General features: G+C 51.0%; 1 protein-coding gene across 1 annotated transcript in view; it reads left to right on the forward strand.

The window, feature by feature from the left end:
• The window catches only part of CUX1 (cut like homeobox 1), a 1,380,044-nt gene that overhangs the window by 1,214,033 nt on the left and 145,375 nt on the right, over positions 1 to 20,636 (forward strand). Inside the window, exons 15-16 of the mRNA XM_078679378.1 lie at positions 9,169 to 9,305; positions 10,936 to 11,002. Coding sequence (XP_078535504.1) covers positions 9,169 to 9,305; positions 10,936 to 11,002 — 204 coding nt within the window. The remainder of the gene's footprint in view (positions 1 to 9,168; positions 9,306 to 10,935; positions 11,003 to 20,636) is intronic.

Consider the following 20,636-nt stretch of genomic DNA (forward strand, 5'->3'; position numbering starts at 1 on the left):
GGGATAAACCCGCCGATTCTCTATTGACATGTAACATCACGGGGGAGGCGTGGTTTGCCCATTTTTCCAAGCTTTACTCCATCCCCGTGGGTTCTCTAGGTGCACTTACGGATCTCATACCTCGAGCGTCTGTTGATTAGCCAGATGAGGACCACCTTTTTGTCACCAAGGAAGTTGAAGGAGCAATTAAGTGCCTGGTTCCCAATAAGGCTGCAGGACCTGATGGCATCCCTGGTGATATAATACGGGCCAATTCGGAGGTGTGGAGCAAGCTTATTGCCCTACTTCTGAACGGGGCACTGATGGGTGGATGCCTCCCCGATTCCTGGAGGGGCGCGGAGGTCGTCCCGATCTTTAAAAAAGGTTGTCGGGACGACCCCGCTAACTACCGTCCAATTAGTTTACTAGATTCCACCCAGAAGATAGCTGGCAAGGTAGTCTTAGGCAGGATCCTACAGTGGGCTGAAGAAAATCAAGTACTGTCAGACTTCCAGGCTGGTTTTAGATCTGGAATGGGGACCATCGAACAGACATTCCGCTTATTAATGCTATACTGGAAAGTGGTTGTATTGGGCAAGGGCAGTCTGTATCTCGCATTTATAGATTTGCGGACTGCCTTTGACCTGGTCCCACGTGCCCAGTTGTGGAGTGTCTTAGAGGGCTTGGGTATCCCTCCTTACCTACTTAGCATGCTTATCAAGTTTCACGAGAGTAATTTTGCACAGATCAGGTGGGGAGAGCAGGGCCAAAAAACACCACGTATCCCTGTAAACAGGGGTGTCCACCAGGGTTGTGTGCTAGCCCCCACTCTGTTTTCATTATATGTTAATGGAGTGGTGGAGCATCTACTCAAATATCCAGCTGATGCACCTTCCCTGGCTGGCAGGAAAATCCCTACCCTCCTTTTTGCGGACGACACCCTCCTGATCTCGAAGACTCCAACAGGCCTCCAATTTTTACTCTCCAGTTTCAAGACATTCTGTGATTCTAGGGGTCTTGCTATCAATGTAGGTAAAACTAAATTCCTGGTCTTAAACCCCCCAAGGAAAACTGTCATTCCCCCCACCTTGGACTCAGTCCCGCTCGAAAGGGTAAAAGAGTTCGATTATCTAGGTATCCGCCTCTGCGATTCTATGAGCTGGAAGTCCCATCACCAAAAGATCTTTCTGACCCATAAGAGGGTAACAGGGGCCTTGCTGAAGGAACAACGTGCCTCGTCCCTCAAACCAATAGGTGCTGTATTCGACATTTACAGGGCAAGGGTGGTGAGTGCAGCTCTGTATGGGTCCGAATTGTGGGGTGTGCAGGAAGTTGACTACTTGACGCGTTTAGAAAATAAATTCCATAAAGACCTCATGAGGCTTCCGCATAGCACTCCTTCCCTCCCACTCTTATTAGATGCGGGCACACGCCCAATAAGCGAGCAGGCAAGGCTGCGTCCCCTTCTCTTGTGGGCACGAATATGGTGGGTACCAGAATTGTCCAGCTATGCAGAAGGCTTAAGGGAACTCCTCTCAACATCTGGCTGGCACAAGGTCCGTTGGCTTAAGGAAGTTATGTGGCTTCTTTATGACCTGGGCCTTGAAGATGCCTGGGCTAATAGAACTGCTCCCCCCAAACAGACCCTAAAGAAACTATACTGGACTTGGGTGGTAAATGGGAGAAATAGTAACCCTAAATTTTGCAGATCCACCACAGAATTTCTGATGGTCAAGGAGCTCCCTATTAGAGAACTCTACTTAGACATGATTCACAAAGCATGGGACAGGGCATTATATTTTAAATTTAGGGTGGGCTTGCTGCCACTAGGACAGCTGACAGCAAGCTGGAAGCCACCTCTGCAAACTATACCATACTGCCCTTTCTGTGACAACAGGTATGAGTCAGTTGCCCCCCTATTGTTTGAGTGCCCAGCCTATGTAGTCCCGCGGCGTACTTGGCTGAAACCTCTATGCAGGATTCTTGGCACTAGATCCCACCTTGAGGCCTTGCGCATCTTAAGATCTGATGCCCGTCCCTTGTTTGCCTGTTGTTTGGCAAAATTCTTAGGTTGGGCATGGCGGATTAGATCCGCCAGGCAATTGAGTCTTCCTTAAATGTAAACTGTACTGGTCTTATAATTACCCTCATGTTGTTACTTGATTCTCCTCGCCAATGAGTTGCCCTTAACAATATTGTGTTTGTTTTATTGCTAATCTATATGTATTATAGGAATGGTCAATTTGCACATTCTTAACTGAGGATCAAAATGTTTAAATGCATTGTTTTTTTTCTTTTTAAATTTTTACTGTGTTGTAATGCTTTTTATGATATGATTAATATATCGAAATAAAAGCTATGTTACTACTACTACTATGGGGAGAGAGGCTTCGGTCTCAGGGACCACAAACAATTTGATCTGCCCATTGGATACTAAATAGCCCTCTGACGGACACAAGAAGACCAAGGACAAAGAAGAGCAGCTAACCCGAGAGCAGAGAGCCAGGACTAGATTTTTGCTCAAAACCCTGCCTGCAGCACAAAGACTCGACAGTTGTGGAACCCTGTCTCATCCTATCTCTGAGAGACCTCTACAAACTCCAGGGGCCCTCCAACACTTTCCAAAATTACCTAAGAACTCACTTTGAGTAGCGGACCTACCACCCTGTATCACAGGCACCGAAATCGCAGAGTCCGAACTCTTGACTTGAAGGTTTCCGACCACGACGCAACTACCCAGGAGAAGGAACAGCAACTCAGAAGGATTAACTCTGCCTCCTCGCCAAGTTTGGAGGCATTATGATCTTCCGGAGCTGAGCAGCACAAACCCCGGGGTACTGGACGCCCTACAACCCAAGACCGACTGAAATTGTCCAAGGCGGACTCCAATTGCCAGAGGACTGATCACCTGTTGAGGGAGGTCCGCAAACCGAGACCCACTCTCTGAGTGGCCCAGCCATCCTGCACCAGCCCCTCTGAGGTATTTGCCCCTGACCAAAAGTTGCATTTTGTGCACCAGAGCTTGGATCACCTGTTTGCTCTCCACCTAGCCCCACCGGCCTGGAAATCTTTGAAACCTTTGTGCTCCCGTGGTCCCCAGTTCCTTGCAACCTCTGCACTCTTTTGAGTGCCCTCAGACTTGCTTACAAGTCCCCCTGTGTAGTCTGTTTTTGGGTGGTCTCACCTTTGTAGCGGTCCAGCTACTTACTCTCCCAGCACCCTGCTACCAGCCGTACCCGGGACGCTCCCAAGAAACTGCTGGTAGAACTTTGGACCCTGGCTCCCTAACACTCAAATTATAGAAAGTGAACCTGTAAGTTCTACTGCACTGTGATTTATTGCATTCTATGTTGTCTCCATAGGATAACATTGTGCATACTTGCACACAACTGTATATTGCTTGTACTTACCTTGCTTATTGCTAAAACGTATTACATGCTTTCCTGAACTGAAGTTCTTGGTTCAACATATATATAAATAGATTAGCTATTTTTCTATAAATCGGTCTCCACTTCATTCTTGAGTGTGTGTTTCATTATTGTCTTTGTGAGTACAACAAATTCTTAGCACTACCTTTTGTTAAGCATAACTACTCGCTTACACTCCCACAAAATAGTGTTAGTATTATGTACTTTTGCCTCTGTAAACCAATAAAGGTCTCTCTGACTTCTCTGCATAGTGTACCCCATTGTGGTATACTGGAGTGAGAGGGGTATCCTACATCTGCCCACTACAGCATACAGGCTGCAGTAATGGATCAGGGCATGTCATCCATTGATTAGGCTAACTTCACTGTGAAGTGTTTGTTGTTCCTGTGCCCTGCTGTGTCTGTGCCTGATCACCGCTGCACTGCTGTTCCCTACTGTGTGGGTCGTGGACCTTTGCCTCGGGGATCTTGGCCCCGGATCTGTGCCACGGGACTCTCTCGTCACGGCAACACCCTGGTGCGACTCACCGTCGCAGGGTGCACCGCCTTGCATTGACTTGCCACAGCTGCTGCTAGGGGAGGTGTGGCCAACGCGCTTTAAAGCGCCGCCTTGCATCAAGCAACGCGGGACATGCGCGGGCGACGTCTGGCGAAACCTGGGCCAAGGGCGGGTCCGTCTGAGCCTGGAAGAGGCTGGGCTGGGCCACCCCACTAATGCTTGAACTGTAAGACCCTGTGACTTAAAATAATATTACAGGTTCAGCGTGTACTTTGATTGTTTGGGGTTGGTAATATGAGCAAGCGTAAAGTTGGAGTGGGCACGGGGGTTGTGGGTACACTTGGTGCTTTTCTTTCTAGGGCAGTATCGGCGTTAATGCACAAGATCCAATTAACTGAGTGTAGGCTATCATTATAACCACTAATTTCTCTTGGTACCCTTAGCTCCAACACTCTTTCTACCCAACCCCCACCCAACAGTTCCAATGATACTACACTGCAGCCCAACCAGTTGCCCCGGCACACTCAGTCTTGGTGTCTCCGACCCCATCTAGCCAGGCAAGCACACCCAGCATTTCTATGGTCACCACTAGGGGTCAGAAGTCCAGCCAGGCTACAAACGGTGAACCACCGTTAAAAAAAAGGAAAGCTCGAGCACCACAGAAGACTAATCCTAATCCTTCCAGAGCAGCTAAACGTAAAGTAGTTGTAAATGGTACCATTGGTAGTCTACAGTCTAAAAACATGCGAATTAGCATATGCCCTCCCACTGGTACTACCAACCCACCTCACCCCACCAACGAGCATGAGCTCTGTATACGGATAGAACAGAAACTTTCAGCAGTGATTGACCCTCTATTTAAGAAGTTGACTCGATTGAAAAAAAAGTACCAAAATAGAACAGGGTATTTCCAGTAGTTCCCCTAATAACCCTAACTGGCAGAAGAGTGGTGGGTCTACAACACAACCGGCGAGGGGAGCCGTAAATATGCCAAAGGGAGCCCTGGTAAATGCATGCCCCCCCCCCCATCACCCCCACCCCCTGTAGCGTTAACTCCAGGCAATCCAAACAACCAATTTACCCCAAGGGGGGATATCCTTGCCATTGACATCGCAGCAAGGGAAGCGGGGAGTCAGTACATGGCCTTTTTGAGCGTCATGTTGAAGGCACTCAGTATCCCCATGCTTTTCTACACCTCCCTCCGGAAGCGACACCACACACACAGTTATTTTGGCTAATGTTCCAGTGCTAGTAGCACAAACAGGCACAAAGTTCCCCAGTAGGACTAAAAAGAAGGAGTGTGTGTCTGTGTGATGTAAGTGGAGAGATCCAAGAGGGAAGGAGAAAAGGGGAATTTCCCTCTTGGGAACTAGAACCCTCACACACCCAGCGAGCTAGGTGTCATGCTTCATCATATGGGTCCTGCTCCTCGTCAGATTGGCGCTACAATGTCGTACGGGCACCCGCGAAGGGGCTCTTTAGCGGAGATCTTTTGTTCCAGCCATATGGTGCATGCGTGTGAGAGGGCAGGTGAATGTGTAGTCGTGGAAAGGTGGTGGTGATTAAAAAAAGTTAGTTAGTCCACAAGGAATTTTAATAGCGTGGCTAACTCCCTTGGTTAAAATAGTGGGAGGGGAGATAGATGCCACAAGTGTATGTGGCGAGGATATCTGCAACCCTCTGTTTAGGTCGACATGTTTCTTGCTAATCTAGCAATTCCTCAGGACCTTGGTGTCGAGTACTACACAGTGAATGAACAGTGAATTAAAAAATTGATTTCATACAACCTTTAATTGTTAAGGTCTGTGATGGGGCAGGCCAATTGGTCCTGCCTCAAGTGGTGCAACCCTAAGTTTGTCCCTAAGGTGCCCCGCAGTCTGCTCCTGTGGGACCTGCATAAAGGAGTCAGGGACCCAAACGGAGTGCGGTCTCTGCCTGCACACCTACCCCCACGCGTGATCCGTGCGGGATCTGGAGCGACTCGCCACATACACTTGTGGCGTCTATCTCCCCTCCCACTATTTTAACGTGCTCCCCTTTGGCCTTACCAGCGCCCCACGGGTGTTCATGAAGGTGATGGCGGTGGTCGCAGCTCATCTGCGCAGGTTAGGGGTGTCAGTCTTCCCCTACCTCGACGACTGGTTGTTGAAGGCGGGCTCGCCACAGACAGTCGTCAGCCACCTCCGAACTACGGCCGACCTCCTGCACTTGCTGAGGTTCTCCATCAACGTGCCGAAGTCGCACCTGTGTCCCTCTCAGAAGCTCGTCTTCATCGGAGCGGTTCTAGACTCGGCGCAGTTTCGGGTTTATCCTCCCGAACAGCGGGTTCGGGATATTCGGGCTCTGATTCCGATCTTTCAGCCCTTATCCCGAGTCTCGGTCAGGTTGACGCTGCGGCTTCTGGGGCTGATGGCCTCCTGCATCCTTCTGGTGCATCACGCCCGGTGGCGGATGCGGGCTCTGCAGTGGGACCTGAAGTTTCAGTGGGCCCAGCATCAGGGAAAGTTGTCCGATCATGTCTTGATCTCGGAGGGCACTGCAAGACAGTTGCAGTGGTGGCTCACGGACCGCGATTGGGTCAGTGGCAGATACCTCTCCCTACCCCACCCGGAGCACATGGTTGTGACAGACGCGTCCCTCCAGGGCTGGGGAGGCCACATGGGAGAGGCGGAGATCAGAGGCCTCTGGTCTCCGGCGGAGTCCCGGCTCCATATCAACCTTCTGGAGCTGCGGGCGATCCGACTTGCACTGAAGGCATTCCTCCCCTCTGTCCAGGGGAGTGTAGTGCAGGTGTTCACGGACAACACCACCGCCATGTGGTACTGCAACAAACAGGGCGGGGTGGGGTCGTGGACCCTATGCCAGGAGGCTCTGCGCCTCTGGCAGTGGCTGGCACATCAGGGCGTGACCCTGGTGGTTCAGCACCTGGCAGGTTCTCTGAATGCCAGGGCGGACAAACTCAGCCGCCGGTGCATGATGGATCACGAATGGCGTCTGAACTCGGACGTGGCGCAAGGCCTCTTTCAGCAGTGGGGAGAGCCTTGATTAGATCTATTCGCCACCGAAGAGAACGCGCAATGTCATCAGTTCTGCGCGTTGGAATTTCCAAGGCGGCACTCGCTCGGAGACGCTTTTCGTCGCAAGTGGAGTTGCGGTCTGTTGTACGCCTTTCCGCCTATACCACTTCTGCCCAGAGTGCTGAAGAAGATCAGGCGCGACCGGGCCCAGGTTATCCTTGTGGCCCCGAACTGGACACGAAGATACTGGTATCCTGAGCTACTCATCATGTCAGTCGATCCCCCGATTCGTCTGCCTCTTCGGGAGGACCTTCTGTCGCAGCAGATGGGGACGGTCCTCCACCCGAACCTGTCCAGTCTCCACCTACAAGCTTGGAGATTGAGCGGCGACAGTTGAGGCCATTTGACTTGCCTCCCGAAGTCTGTAATGTCATTCTGGCAGCCAGGCGTCCCTCCACAAAGTCGGTATACGCCTGGAGGTGGAACAGATTTGTGGCATGGTGCACAGTAAAGGCTGTGGACCCACTCTCTGCACCCCTTTCTGAGGTTCTCCTCTTTCTTCTTTCTCTTGCCCAGCAGGGCTCTGCTCTGGGCACTGTCAAGGGGTACCTTTCTGCCCTTTCCGCCTTCTTAAGGCTACCTGATCAGCCTTCCTTGTTCAAGTCCCCAATTCTAAATAGGTTTTTGAAGGGCATCCCACACATGTTCCCTCCTGTTCCATTCGTGATGCCCCAGTGGGACTTGAATCTTGTACTCACTTACCTAATGTGTGCTCCCTTTGAGCCGCTCCATAACTGTCCTCTCCGTCTTCTTACCTTGAAGACTGCTTTCCTGGTTGCCATCACCTCTGCCAGGAGAGTGAGTGAGCTCCAGGCGCTTTCTTCTACACCTCCTTTCCTCTCTGTCCATCCGGACAAGGTTGTGTTGCGGACGAGACCCTCTTTCCTGCCCAAGGTTGTCACGGCCTTCCACATTGGGCAGTCCATTACCTTGCCCACCTTCTTTCCGCCTCCGCATCCCTCGAAAGAGGAAGAGAGGCTCCACCGTCTGGACCCAAAACGTGCGGTCTCTTACTATCTAGATCGCACACGCCAGTTCCGGGTGGATGACCAACTCTTTGTTGGTTACGTGGGCGCTAAGAAGGGAAAGGCGGTGCACAAGCGGACCATCTCGCGGTGGATCATCTTGTGTATCCAGGCGTGTTACTCCTTGGCTAAGAAGGAGCCCCCTGTTGGTCTGAGGGCTCATTCCACTCGGGCCACGGCGACTACCACTGCCCTGGGCCGAGGAGTGCCCTTGCAGGACATTTACCAGGCAGCTATGTGGACCTCGCTGCACACGTTTGCAAGACACTACTGCCTGGACAGCCAAGTCCGGAGGGATGGCTTCTTTTGGTCCTCCAGGACTTTCTGGTGTGATTATTGGTTCGGAGACCCACCACCGGGGTTGGTATTGCTGGGGTATCTATTCTAAGGTAAGGAATCAATCACTAATGTGTCTCTTTCAGATGCACAAGTTACTACTTGGGTAACGATATATCTGTAAGAGACATTAGTTAGTGATAGATTCCTTACCGACCCACCCATCCTCCCCGTTCTGCGAACCGATATCTAGGGTTAAGGTCATCCCCTTTCAGGGCCCTAGTTATCATGGCACCAGTGTTGGTTCTATCATGGCTCTGCGTATCTGGCGCGGAAAAGCTGTGTATCAGAACTGACGTCAGCGCGCATGGGCGGCGTCTAAGTACTCCGACGGCATCATTCCGGCGCTAGCGACGCAGACGACGGACGCGGAGCCGCGGACAACGCCTGCCGGCGTGCAGGGATATTGCTACGCAAAAAAATTCCGGATCCAGTCTGATGCCTGGGGATATTCTAAGGTAAGGAATCTATCACTAACTAATGTCTCTTACAGATATATCGTTACACAAGTAGAAACTGGTGCGTCATTTACAATGCCAATAGCTCAAACTTTTGCAAATGCGAGACCTATTGCATTGCAAATGCTTGTTGCATTACTTATGAATCAGAGTTTATGAACAATACATGTATCAAGGAAAATAAAGCAATCTCTCTTAGAGTCTTAACTGTTAAATCTTTTTTTGTTTTGCTCAATTGATTTTTCAGTTGAATAAATCCAAGGCTAGAAGTCAATGTTGGTGATTAAGAATGATCCAAGTAAGTAATCACTGTTAATAATTAAAAGGAGGCTGGCTGGATCATCACTCTCTTGTTTTTATTTTCTAGTTCGCTGTGCTGAGTTGCAGATCCAGTTTACTGAAACTTTCGCAACTGCTAATAACCAAAAGGATTTGATCATCAAACTGGAACATGATCTTAGCACCATACAGTCCTTGTCTTCAGTCCAGCGCCCCGATGCCGAGGTAACGACTGCTAGTGGCTTCCGTCACCACTCCATCAGGCTTAACTGATTAATTTTGACATGCACACTATGGGGCCTATTACGATATCGATCGGAGGCTTTCCGATCGAGACCGTCGGTTTTAATTCCGACTGGCTGATTACAATTGAATGGAATTGAAACCAGACGGTATTTCCGTCTGGGTTCCCACGGGCTAAAGGAGCCCATCAGCCAGTAGGAAGCTGGACCGTAATCTATATGGACGGCGTTTTACTCCGTCGAGATTACGGTGCACGATTTCCGACAGGCTTTCCATGCCGGTCTTTCCCACATGGAAAGCCTGTCGTAAAGCGTGTTTTAAGGCCCTTAGCAGGTCCCCCTTCTGTTTGCTGCCTACGGTTGGGGGCCATGGGGGCACGTTTGATCCCTGCATCTAGTGACAGGCACCTTGAAGTGCCTGCCACTGGGTGCAGGGATTTACACAATCTCATATTTCTCTATGGGAGCTTGTGTTATGGCTGGTTTATGATTGTAACACAAGCTCCCATAGAGAAAAGGGGATTATGCGACTGCATATGGTACAGTCGCATCTTAATAGCAGTGTTGAGACCGCCAAACAGAGGTCGGTCTGTCCCGAGACAGCGACTGTTTCGGGCGGCCTCAAGTCCGCCCGATCTCATAATCGAGCTCTATGTCTTGATTGGTTGTTGTGTGAATGTGTCATAGAGCTCTATCTTGTAGGTGATTTCACCATTAAAATAGCTACATGTTTCTGAAACAAATCATGATAAAAATGCTTAGACACATACATACAGAGGTATTCAGTCAGGCCTGTTCATCCCTTGGTCTTTTAATTTGCCATTTACAGTTTGCTTCTGCCCACCGTCGCATACAACATGGAACAGTGGGTCAGCCGGCTTCATCCGTTGGCTGATCTGCTCTGTGAGTGACGGTATTTACCCTGATCATGTGCAGAGCTGCTGGAAATGGGTGCACTTCAGTGTCTTTGCTGACGAACCACTGCATTATCTATATATTTTATAATATTTTTGTAATATTTGTAATCTCATAGCTATTGGCTGTGCCAATGCTTGTGTAATATTCTTGGGTTTTTGCGTGAAACATTGTGTGCTTAATGGAGATGAGCCAATGGTGAGGACTGTGACCTATTTATGCCTCTTCTGACTGCATTATATACATGTGTTACATACTCTTATTAGCAAATGCAAGTGGTACCTCACTATGCCCCAACTTCTTTGCTCCGAGGACTGAGAAATGTAGTGGGTCGAATAATTGGGTGGCAGGAATTAGTGCTGCCAATGCCTGCATTCACTGGCCTTGTGAGTGCCATGTGTCACAGTGCCAAGCTGGTGAGATGCTCTATTATTATAATGACAAAGAGACTGATAACTGAAAACCTGTGTCACGTATGCTGGTAGCTGGGCTGCAACCACTTTAATCACTTTAATTATTTTCATTGGACAAGCACTGGTGGGGGTCAGGATCAGACCTATGTACCTGCGGGTGAAAGGCTAGTAACCTATTGGTAATACATGCTGAGCCAGCTCTGTTGAGTTTATTTATTGCGTCCCTTCTTTACTGCGGATTTTTACTGCTACTTCATTTATCTCATCTTCTGATTTCTGATTCAGGGTGCAGCTGAGAACAATCTGGAGCAGATTCCTGAGCCCATCAAGGAAGCCACTGCTCTCTTTTATGGTAAGTTTGGACAAGGTCGTAGGTATCAATAGAATAGCAGGTGCAGTGACACTTGGGCCCAACACCCACTGTAGCCAAGCTATGGTCGCCTTTAGTTATTATCCAACCTGTAAAAAGGGAAGCCATTTATCTTGTATGGGTTAGGACCCATGGTACTCTTGCTACATCTCTAGGTTTGGAAACTGAACACCTACATCGCTTTCCCTGCGCTTTAGCGCTCTTAGAATCTGCACAGGCGCCAGGTCCAGGAATTGCCAGGAATGTATACACACACAAGCTAAGGGCCATGGTTAGCAAAGCCTTCTACAATTCCTAACATGGAAAAACACACATCAATCTGTTCCTCCACCACCCAAGGGTATTTGTACTACTTGTGAGTCTGTCTTAGCTAATGATTTTCACTTCCTGTGCAACTGCAGAGCTTATTCTAATTGGCAAATCTCAGACATGTGAGAGATAACCTTGGTGCCCACACTTACTTGTTCCATCCTTCAAGATGCATCGGACCCTATGCTACTCTCCTGTAGTGTTTTGTCTCACTCGCTGCGAAGCCTAGCCTCTTTGGATTTCTCCTTCCGGTCACCCTGCTGCAAAGCCTGGCCTTTTGAGGGTCTCGTCTTTGAGATGACTACTGAGACTGACCTCTGTATCACTCTCAAGGACTGGATTTAGAGTTTAAAGACTGGGCTGGTAAATGTTTCAATACCAGCTACAAATTGCCCCTGAAGCCCATTTATTAATGAAAATGTTGCTAAGCAATGCATCTGCAGCTCAATTTATCAACTATATCTGCCATTAAGCCATAGGTTTTAAAGGCAGGTCTAAGAAGAAACTCATCAAATATTCCAATACTTCACGGTGTGACGGCACATCTAGGAGTGCTCTATCTCATCAGCAGAGCAGCGACTGATCTATGTTCCTTTAGAAATGGTGTGTGCACCAGCCTTAGTGTTGGATAGGCTAGGATCCACAACCCCCCTCTTGGCTTGTGGGCAGTCCCCACGCTGTCAGGAGAGAACGGTGGGCCTTTTGTCCTGAATGGCCAGTGTAGCCAAAGCACTGGTTGTCTGGACTTCAAAGCCTGACTCATGTTGCTCTGCCTTCAGAACCTTGTTCTTGAGGCATTCTTATTTCACACCGACTGTAGAGATCTGATTAGTCTGCACTCTTTAGGTCTTCCCCTTTTCACTCAGGCTATTGAATCTTCTTTCTTAGTCTCTTGCGTCAGTTGACATCAGATTGTGGCATCTCTGGATCTATCCACATTCACTAAGACTGCATTGCACTGCATGACCTCTCCAGGTATCCATTCTCTCATACATACTACAGTTTGGCCCTGTCCCCATCATCCTACGGATAGCAATCTAGCTTGTTTGAGTCTTTTTCAGTCACAATGACTACAGAGCTTGGCTTCTGTGGGCCTCTTTCACTGACTGCAGGGTATGGCCTTTTTGACAATCTTCCTTCTTACACCGGCTGCAGAGCCTGGACATTCTTGGCCTACACCCTCTCGCACTGGCTGCAGAGCCTGGACATTCTTGGCCTACACCCTCTCACACTGGCTGCAGAGCCTGGACATTCTTGGCCTACACCCTCTCACACTGGCTGCAGAGCCTGGACATTCTTGGTCTACACACTCTCACACTGGCTGCAGGGCCTGGACATTCTTGGCCTACACCCTCTCGCACTGGCTGCAGAGCCTGGACACTCTTGGCCTACACCCTCTCACACTGGCTGCAGAGTCTGGACACTCTTGGCCTACACCCTCTCACACTGGCTGCAGAGCCTGATCACTCTTGGCCTACACCCTCTCACACTGGCTGCAGAGCCTGGACACTCTTGTCCTACACCCTCTCACACTGGCTGCAGAGCCTGATCACTCTTGGCCTACACCCTCTCACACTGGCTGCAGAGCCTGGACATTCTTGGCCTACACCCTCTCACACTGGCTGCAGAGTCTGGACACTTGGCCTATACCCTCTCACACTGGGCTGCAGAGTCTGGACACTCTTGGCCCACACCCTCTCACACTGGCTGCAGAGTCTGGACACTCTTGGCCTACACCCTCTCACACTGGCTGCAGAGCCTGATCACTCTTGGCCTACACCCTCTCACACTGGCTGCAGAGCCTGGACACTCTTGGCCTACACCCTCTCACACTGGCTGCAGAGCCTGATCACTCTTGGCCTACACCCTCTCACACTGGCTGCAGAGTCTGGACACTCTTGGCCTACACCCTCTCACACTGGGCTGCAGAGTCTGGATACTCTTGGCCTATACCCTCTCACACTGACTGCAGAGCCTGATCCCTCTTGGCCTATACCCTCTCACACTATCTGCAGAATAAGACCTCTGAGTTTCCTTCTCGCACTGGCTGCAGAGCCTGATCACTCTTGGCCTATACCCTCTCACACCGCCTGCAGAGTATAAAAACTCTTGGCCTTTACCCTCTCACACTGGCTGTAGAGCCTGATCACTCTTGGCATATACCCTCTCACACTGGCTGCAGAGTCTGGACACTCTTGGCCTATACTCTCTCACACTGGCTGCAGAGTCTGAACACTTATGGCTTATACCCTCTCACACTGGCTGCAGAATAAGACCTCTGATTTTCCTTCTCATACTGGCTTCAGAGCTTGCACTCATCTTGGCTCGTTATCATTGTTTCAAACTAATTAAGAGAATGAGCTGACTGGTATTCTAAACTGCTTAATCGCTTTCGGTCACATCCCTCACAAACGGCTACAGAGCCGAGCATCTCTGGTTCCTTCCTAGCTGTTTGCACAGCTCCAGCCTCTTAGGGCAGAGGGTCATAGTTGCTGTGTAGCTGGGCCGCCTGGCCCCTCGGAGTGTCTTTCCCCTCACCCTGCCTGCCCGGGGGGCCTCTCTGGGTTTCTGTGCTGTCATAAAGTGCTAGAGAATGATGATGGATTCAACCCAGATCTGTTACTGGGGGTGAGTGTCTCAAAAGTTTCTGCGCTCCGTCCATCATCTCCTTGTGTTTGCTTTGATCGCCCTAAGTTGGCAGGGTATGCCCAGACGTGGGTCCCTTGCTCACTTTGCCACTGGATTCAAGCTAGCCTGGCTGATGAAGGGTGTTACCCAGAAACCGGTCCCAGGATGCTTGTTTCCGGTTAAGGGAAGACCTGGCTTGGCAGTTCGGGCTGCACTGTTCCCATGAGGTACAGGGTCAAGACTGATTTGCATATAGCTGGGTCTGAACTGAGGTGGTGAAGTGAGCTAAAGAATGATGATGGATTCAACCCAGATCTATGACTGGGGGTGTCGGAAAACTTTCAGCGCTCCGTCCATCATCTCCTTATGTTTGCGTCATAAAGACTATGGCACCTGGCCTCTCTGGGTTTCTGTGCTATCATAAAGTCTATGGAGCCTGGTATCTCAGGGCCTGTTAACTCTAAGGCAAGTTGCAGACCTCCCGAGGGCCTCTCGCAGACACTAGGCCTTTCTGGGCAAAGTCTTCTGTTAAATTATGTCAGGCTTTGCAAGGAATTCTAGGGGCGGCCATTCTGCTACCCAGGCCGTTTCCACTCACAGTGACAAACACAAGATTTGACCCACTCGGCCGCTATATTATAGTGCATGGAACGTTGGAGGTTCACCACTGGACGCTGCTTAGTGTATATCTCTCTCCCAGACTTGACAATACCACCTTACTGGCCACCTATCAACTGAACCTATCGGTATGACACTGGTCGGGGAAGTGGGTGACTTCAACCTAGCAATGGACCCCCTTTTGTGTATCTACTGGTCAGCCACCGTGGCCAGGCTGCTGATTTTCCAGCTGTGCCTCCTCATTAGGCCTCGTGGAAACTTGGCACGGCGACAGTAACCTTTCTACTCTAATGGACAGTGCTCCCAATCATGTATCTACTACCTCTTTGTCCCAGTGGTGGGACGGGCACAGTTTCTGGGGTGAACGTGCTGCCCAGGGGAATTTCAGAACAGCTCCCAGTGGAACTGTGCTTGCAGGGTTCCGATAAGGCCCACTGGGGATTCGGCGCTTAAACTCTTGTTGACTCAAGGACAAGCACCTTTCGGACTTTCTACAAGACGTGATGACGGATTTCTTTGAACTCTGGCTCTACCCGCGCAACGCCATGGTAGGCCTTCAAGACAGTGGTCAGAGGCTGCACCATGATATACTGTAGGGGGCTGTAAATGGGACACAGTGAGGGATGTGGATGAAATGGAAAGGCAGATTCTGACACTGCAGAGACTGCAAATGCTGGAGAGCTGGGGGAGATGTGACTTTGACCAGAAAAGAGCCACCTAGGCCCTCAGGGACTAACTGTTCAACACGGCCCCATATGCCCGTCTACACCCCCAACACAGTGTGCTCAAAGGGGGTAACCAAACCGAAGCACTTCTCTACTGGTTCGCCAACTTGGACGTGGAAACCCAACTGATTCCAAGAATTTTGGATGAAGCAGGACACTTGGTCAGTGGCTGTGATGAGATCAATAATGTATTTGCCCAATACTATGAGGCCCTTTATGTCGCGATCTTCCCGCTGGGCATAGAGATGGAGGGTCCAATAGTCCCAGACCTGCTGGTGTCAAGGCCCCCTGCCAAGGACTTGGAGGTGCTTGATGTCCCAATAACAGCAGATGAAATGTCTCGAAGCCTTAACAGCAATGCCTACAGGAAAGGTGGCTGAACCCAACGGAATCCCTGTGGAATTTCATACAAAAATGTTCCTCCTTAATTAAGCTACACCATCTCGCCATGTATGAGGAGGCTTTTGACAACGGTCTGCTCACACAAGATTTGCATGGGGTGCTTATTACCATTGTACCTAAGACGGGGAAATTGTTTCTTGTTGATCAGCATAGAGTAGATAATCCAGACCTAGAATCTGGCCACTAGGCTGGCCATGTTAATTTGCTAACTGGTATACCATGATCAAAATGGGTTCATGCCGGGGAGGGGTACCAGGCACTGCCTGCGACGATTGCAGACAGCCCTATCACGTTCCCTGCACCTCACAGTGCCGCAGCATTGGTATCAATTGATTTCTAAAAAGTCTTCGATTCAGTCCATTGTCCATTGATGCACGAAATATTTCTGAGCATGAAATTTTGCCCTCGATTTTTACATTATCGCACCCTGCTCTACACTGAACTTTGGGCTCAGGTCTGGGTTAATGGAGTCCTGTCTGATCCTCTTCCGGTGGTGCGAGGAACCAGGTAGGTTTGCCCCCTGTCACCACTCCTGTTTTCTTTACTGATTGAACCCCTTGCAGAATAAATCCACTGTGATACACAACTGGCTAGCTTCCGTCAGCCAGGAGGAGCTAAGGACCGAGCTTCCCTATACGCTGACGAACCCTTGGCATACGCACAGCGTCTTACCCACTCATTGCCACGTTTGATTCACATGCTGAAGGAGCGACCTATGACCCTGCTCGCAGGCAGGTCGCTCCCCACGCTGCTGCACGGCTCTGCCTGCATTGTTTTTGCCTAATCTTGTATTTTTCTCCTGTGCCTAACTTGCTTTCTTGCCCAGACTTGTTTTTATTCCCCTTTGCCTGTACTTGCTTTCTTGACCAGACTTGTTTTTATTCCCCTGTGCCTGTACTTGGTTTCTTGCCCAGACTTGTTTTTATTCCCCTGTGCCTAACTTGCTCTCTTGCCCAGACTTGTTTTTATTCCGCTGTCCCTTTACTTGTTTTCTTGCCTAAACTTGTTTTTCCTTCCTGTGCCCAGTTCTCCCGCGGCCCCCACCCGTTTTTCCCGCCGCTGCGTCCCTGCAGCCCCGCCCACCTGCAATCCCATTCGCCGCCACGCTCCCGCCTCCCAGCTGCTCCTCCCTCCCACATCCCCTCATATAGAAGCCGCGCAGCGGTGAAAGGAGCGACCTATGACCCTGCTCGCAGGCAGGTCGCTCCCCACGCTGCTGCACGGCTCTGCCTGCATTGTTTTTGCCTAATCTTGCATTTTTCTCCTGTGCCTAACTTGCTTTCTTGCCCAGACTTGTTTGTGTGTGTGTGTGTGTGTGGCTGTGTGTGTGTGTGTGGCTGTGTGTGTGTGTGTGGCTGTGTGTGGCTCTGTGTGTGTGTGTGGCTTCTGTGTGTGTGTGTGGCTTGCAGGCAGGTCGCTCCCTACGCTGCTGCACGGCTCTGCCTGCATTGTTTTTGCCTAATCTTGTATTTTTCCCGTGCCTAACTTGCTTTCTTGCCCAGACTTGTTTTTATTCCCCTGTGCCTGTACTTGCTTTCTTGCCCAGACTTGTTTTTATTCCCCGGACTTGTTTTTATTCCCCTGTGCCTGTACTTGGTTTCTTGCCCAGACTTGTTTTTATTCCCCTGTGCCTGTACTTGCTTTCTTGCCCAGACTTGTTTTTATTCCCCTGTGCCTGTACTTGCTTTTTTGCCCAGACTTGTTTTTAATCCCCTGTGCCTAACTTGCTCTCTTGCTCAGACTTGTTTTTATTCCTCTGTGCCTGTACTTGTTTTTTTGCCTAAACTTGTTTTTCCTTCCTGTGCCCAGTTCTCCCACGGCCCCGCCCGTTTTCCCCGCCGCTGCGTCCCTGCGGCCCCGCCCACCTGCAATCCCATTCGCCGACCCGCTTCCGCCTCCCAGCTGCTCCTCCCTCCCACATCCCCTCATATGGAAGCCGCTACGCGGCCGCGCTCAGCGGGGGCGCCGCTGATGCACCTAAGGCAAGCCCGTCTGCGCCCGTCCACGCCTGGACCGCGCCTAGCGCCAGAACCCCTGGCCCCCGTGCCCCCCACCGCACCCGACCCAGACTCAGCTACGACGCCAACTTCCTCCACGCTCTCAACCCGGCCCAGACCAAAGCTGCAACCAGGCCGCCCCGAAACACACCCACGGACCCTTCGCCTGCTGCAGCTGCAGATTCACCTGCGACAGAACCATCAAACCACCAAGAACCAGACCCAACCACCTCCGCTGCATACTCCTCAACACCCGCTCCGCACGCAAACAAGCCATCGAGCTGTGGAACCTGCTCGACACCACAGGCCCGGACGTAGCCTTCCTGACCGAGACGTGGTGGAACGACTCCTCTGCACCAGACATTGCAGACAGCCCTATCACGTTCCCTGGACCTCACAGTGCCGCAGCATTGGTATCAATTGATTTCTAAAAAGTCTTCGATTCAGTCCATTGTCCATTCATGCACTAAATATTGCTGAGCATGAAATTTTGCCCTCGATTTTACATTATCTCACCCTGCTCTATACTGACCTGTGGGCTCAGGTCTGGGTTAATGGAGTGCTGTCTGATCCTCTTCCGGTGGTGCGAGGAACCAGTTTGGGATGCCCCCTGTCACCACTTCTGTTTTCTTTACTGATTGAACCCCTTGTAGAATAAATCCACTGTGATACACAACTGGCTAGCTTCCGTCAGCCAGGTGGAGCTAAGGACCGAGCCTTCCTATACGCTGACGAACCCTTGGCATACGCACAGCGTCTTACCCACTCATTGCCACGTTTGATGCACGGCTCTGCCTGCATTGTTTTTGCCTAATCTTGTATTTTTCCCCTGTGCCTAACTTGCTTTCTTGCCCAGACTTGTTTTTATTCCCCTGTGCCTGTACTTGCTTTCTTGCCCAGACTTGTTTTTATTCCCCTGTGCCTGTACTTGCTTTCTTGCCCAGACTTGTTTTTATTCCCCTGTGCCTGTACTTGCTTTCTTGCCCAGACTTGTTTTTATTCCCCTGTGCCTGTACTTGCTCTCTTGCCCAGACTTGTTTTTAGGTCTCGTGACCTATCAATGCGCATGCGCATTGAGAGAAGCGAGACTATAGGGCTTTAAACAAAGCTTACCTAACTGTGGCGATTTGGTGCTGTGCCCGTGGCTTTTAGGTCAATGCGCAAGCGCATTGACCTAAAATGCACGTGCACAGCACCAAATCGCCAGCCATCTGTTCCCCAGCTTGGATCTCCTGGCTGCTCCTCCCCTAATTATCCGCACATCAAAGGCTGCTCCCGCCCCCTGCTTCACACTTCAAACGAATGCTACCGAGAGCATTTCCCGGCCTGCCGCTTTTAATTTCATTTCGCAAGCAGTTCCCCCTCCTCCCTCTCCTGACTTTCTCCTGCCTGCCACACCAATCCAAACTGAGGCGCTGCTGCTCCAGTCCCTGTATTACTCCCACTCATCTATGATTAGGAATAAAAGACTGTCGGTTAAAAACAGTTTCAAGATAAAAATGGTTTCCCATTACTTTTGCAGAATGTTCTGCATTTCCTCCAACTCTCCGACTTTCACATGCACATACCACTTTGCTGATACTGACCGAGACATGCGCTTTATAAGCAGGAAATAGAATTCTACAGGAAACAATACTACCGAAGACCATTCGAGGGTGTGAGCTCTATGCCACCGAAGAGTACGTACAATTATTATACTTAAAGTTCAGTCAACTACCCTTGATGCACGGACAACCTTTGAAGAAAGTGAAAAGCATGTACCCTCACCCTCACCCTCACTCACCCTCAACCCCTCACCCTCACTCACCCTCAACCCCTCACCCTCACCCTCACTCACCCTCACTCACCCTCAACCCCTCACCCTCACCCCCTCACCCTCACTCACCCTCACCCACCCTCAACCCCTCACCCTCACTCACCCTCAACCCCTCACCCTCACTCACAATCACTCACCCTCACTCACCCTCACTCACCCTCACCCTCACACACCCTCAACCCCTCACCCACCCTCACTCACCCTCACCCTCACTCACCCTCACTCACCCTCACTCACCCTCACCCACCCTCACTCACCCTCAACCCCTCACCCTCACTCACCCTCAACCCCTCACCCTCACTCACCCTCACCCTCACTCACCCTCAACCCCTCACCCTCACTCACCCTCAACCCCTCACCCTCAACCCCTCACTCACCCTCACTCACCCTCACTCACCCTCACTCACCCTCACTCACCCTCACTCTCACTCATCCTCACTCACCCTCAACCCCTCACACTCACCCTCACTCACCCTCACTCACCCTCACCCTCACTCACCCTCACCCTCACTCACCCTCACCCACCCTCAACCCCTCACCCTAACTCACCCTCACCCTCACTCACCCTCAACCCCTCACCCTCACTCACCCTCACCCTCACTCACCCTCAACCCCTCACCCTCAACCCCTCACCCACCCTCACTCACCCTCACTCACACTCACCCTCACTCACCCTCACCCTCACTCACCCTCACTCACCCTCTCCCTCACTCACCCTCACTCACCCTCACTCACCCTCACTCACCCTCACCCTCACTCACCCTCACTCACCCTCACCCACCCTCAACCCCTCACCCTCACTCACCCTCACTCACCCTCAACCCCTCACCCTCACTCACCCTCAACCGCTCACCCTCACTCACCCTCAACCCCTCACCCTCAACCCCTCACCCTCACTCACCCTCACTCACCCTCAACCCCTCACCCTCACTCACCCTCAACCCTCACCCTCACTCACCCTCAACCCCTCACCCTCACTCACCCTCACTCACCCTCACTCACCCTCACCCTCACTCACCCTCACTCACCCTCACCCTCACTCACCCTCACTCACCCTCAACCCCTCACCCTCACTCACCCTCAACCCCTCACCCTCACTCACCCTCAACCCCTCACTCACC

Source organism: Lissotriton helveticus, chromosome 3_1 (genome assembly GCF_964261635.1).
Source record: "Lissotriton helveticus chromosome 3_1, aLisHel1.1, whole genome shotgun sequence".
NCBI lineage: Eukaryota > Metazoa > Chordata > Amphibia > Caudata > Salamandridae > Lissotriton > Lissotriton helveticus.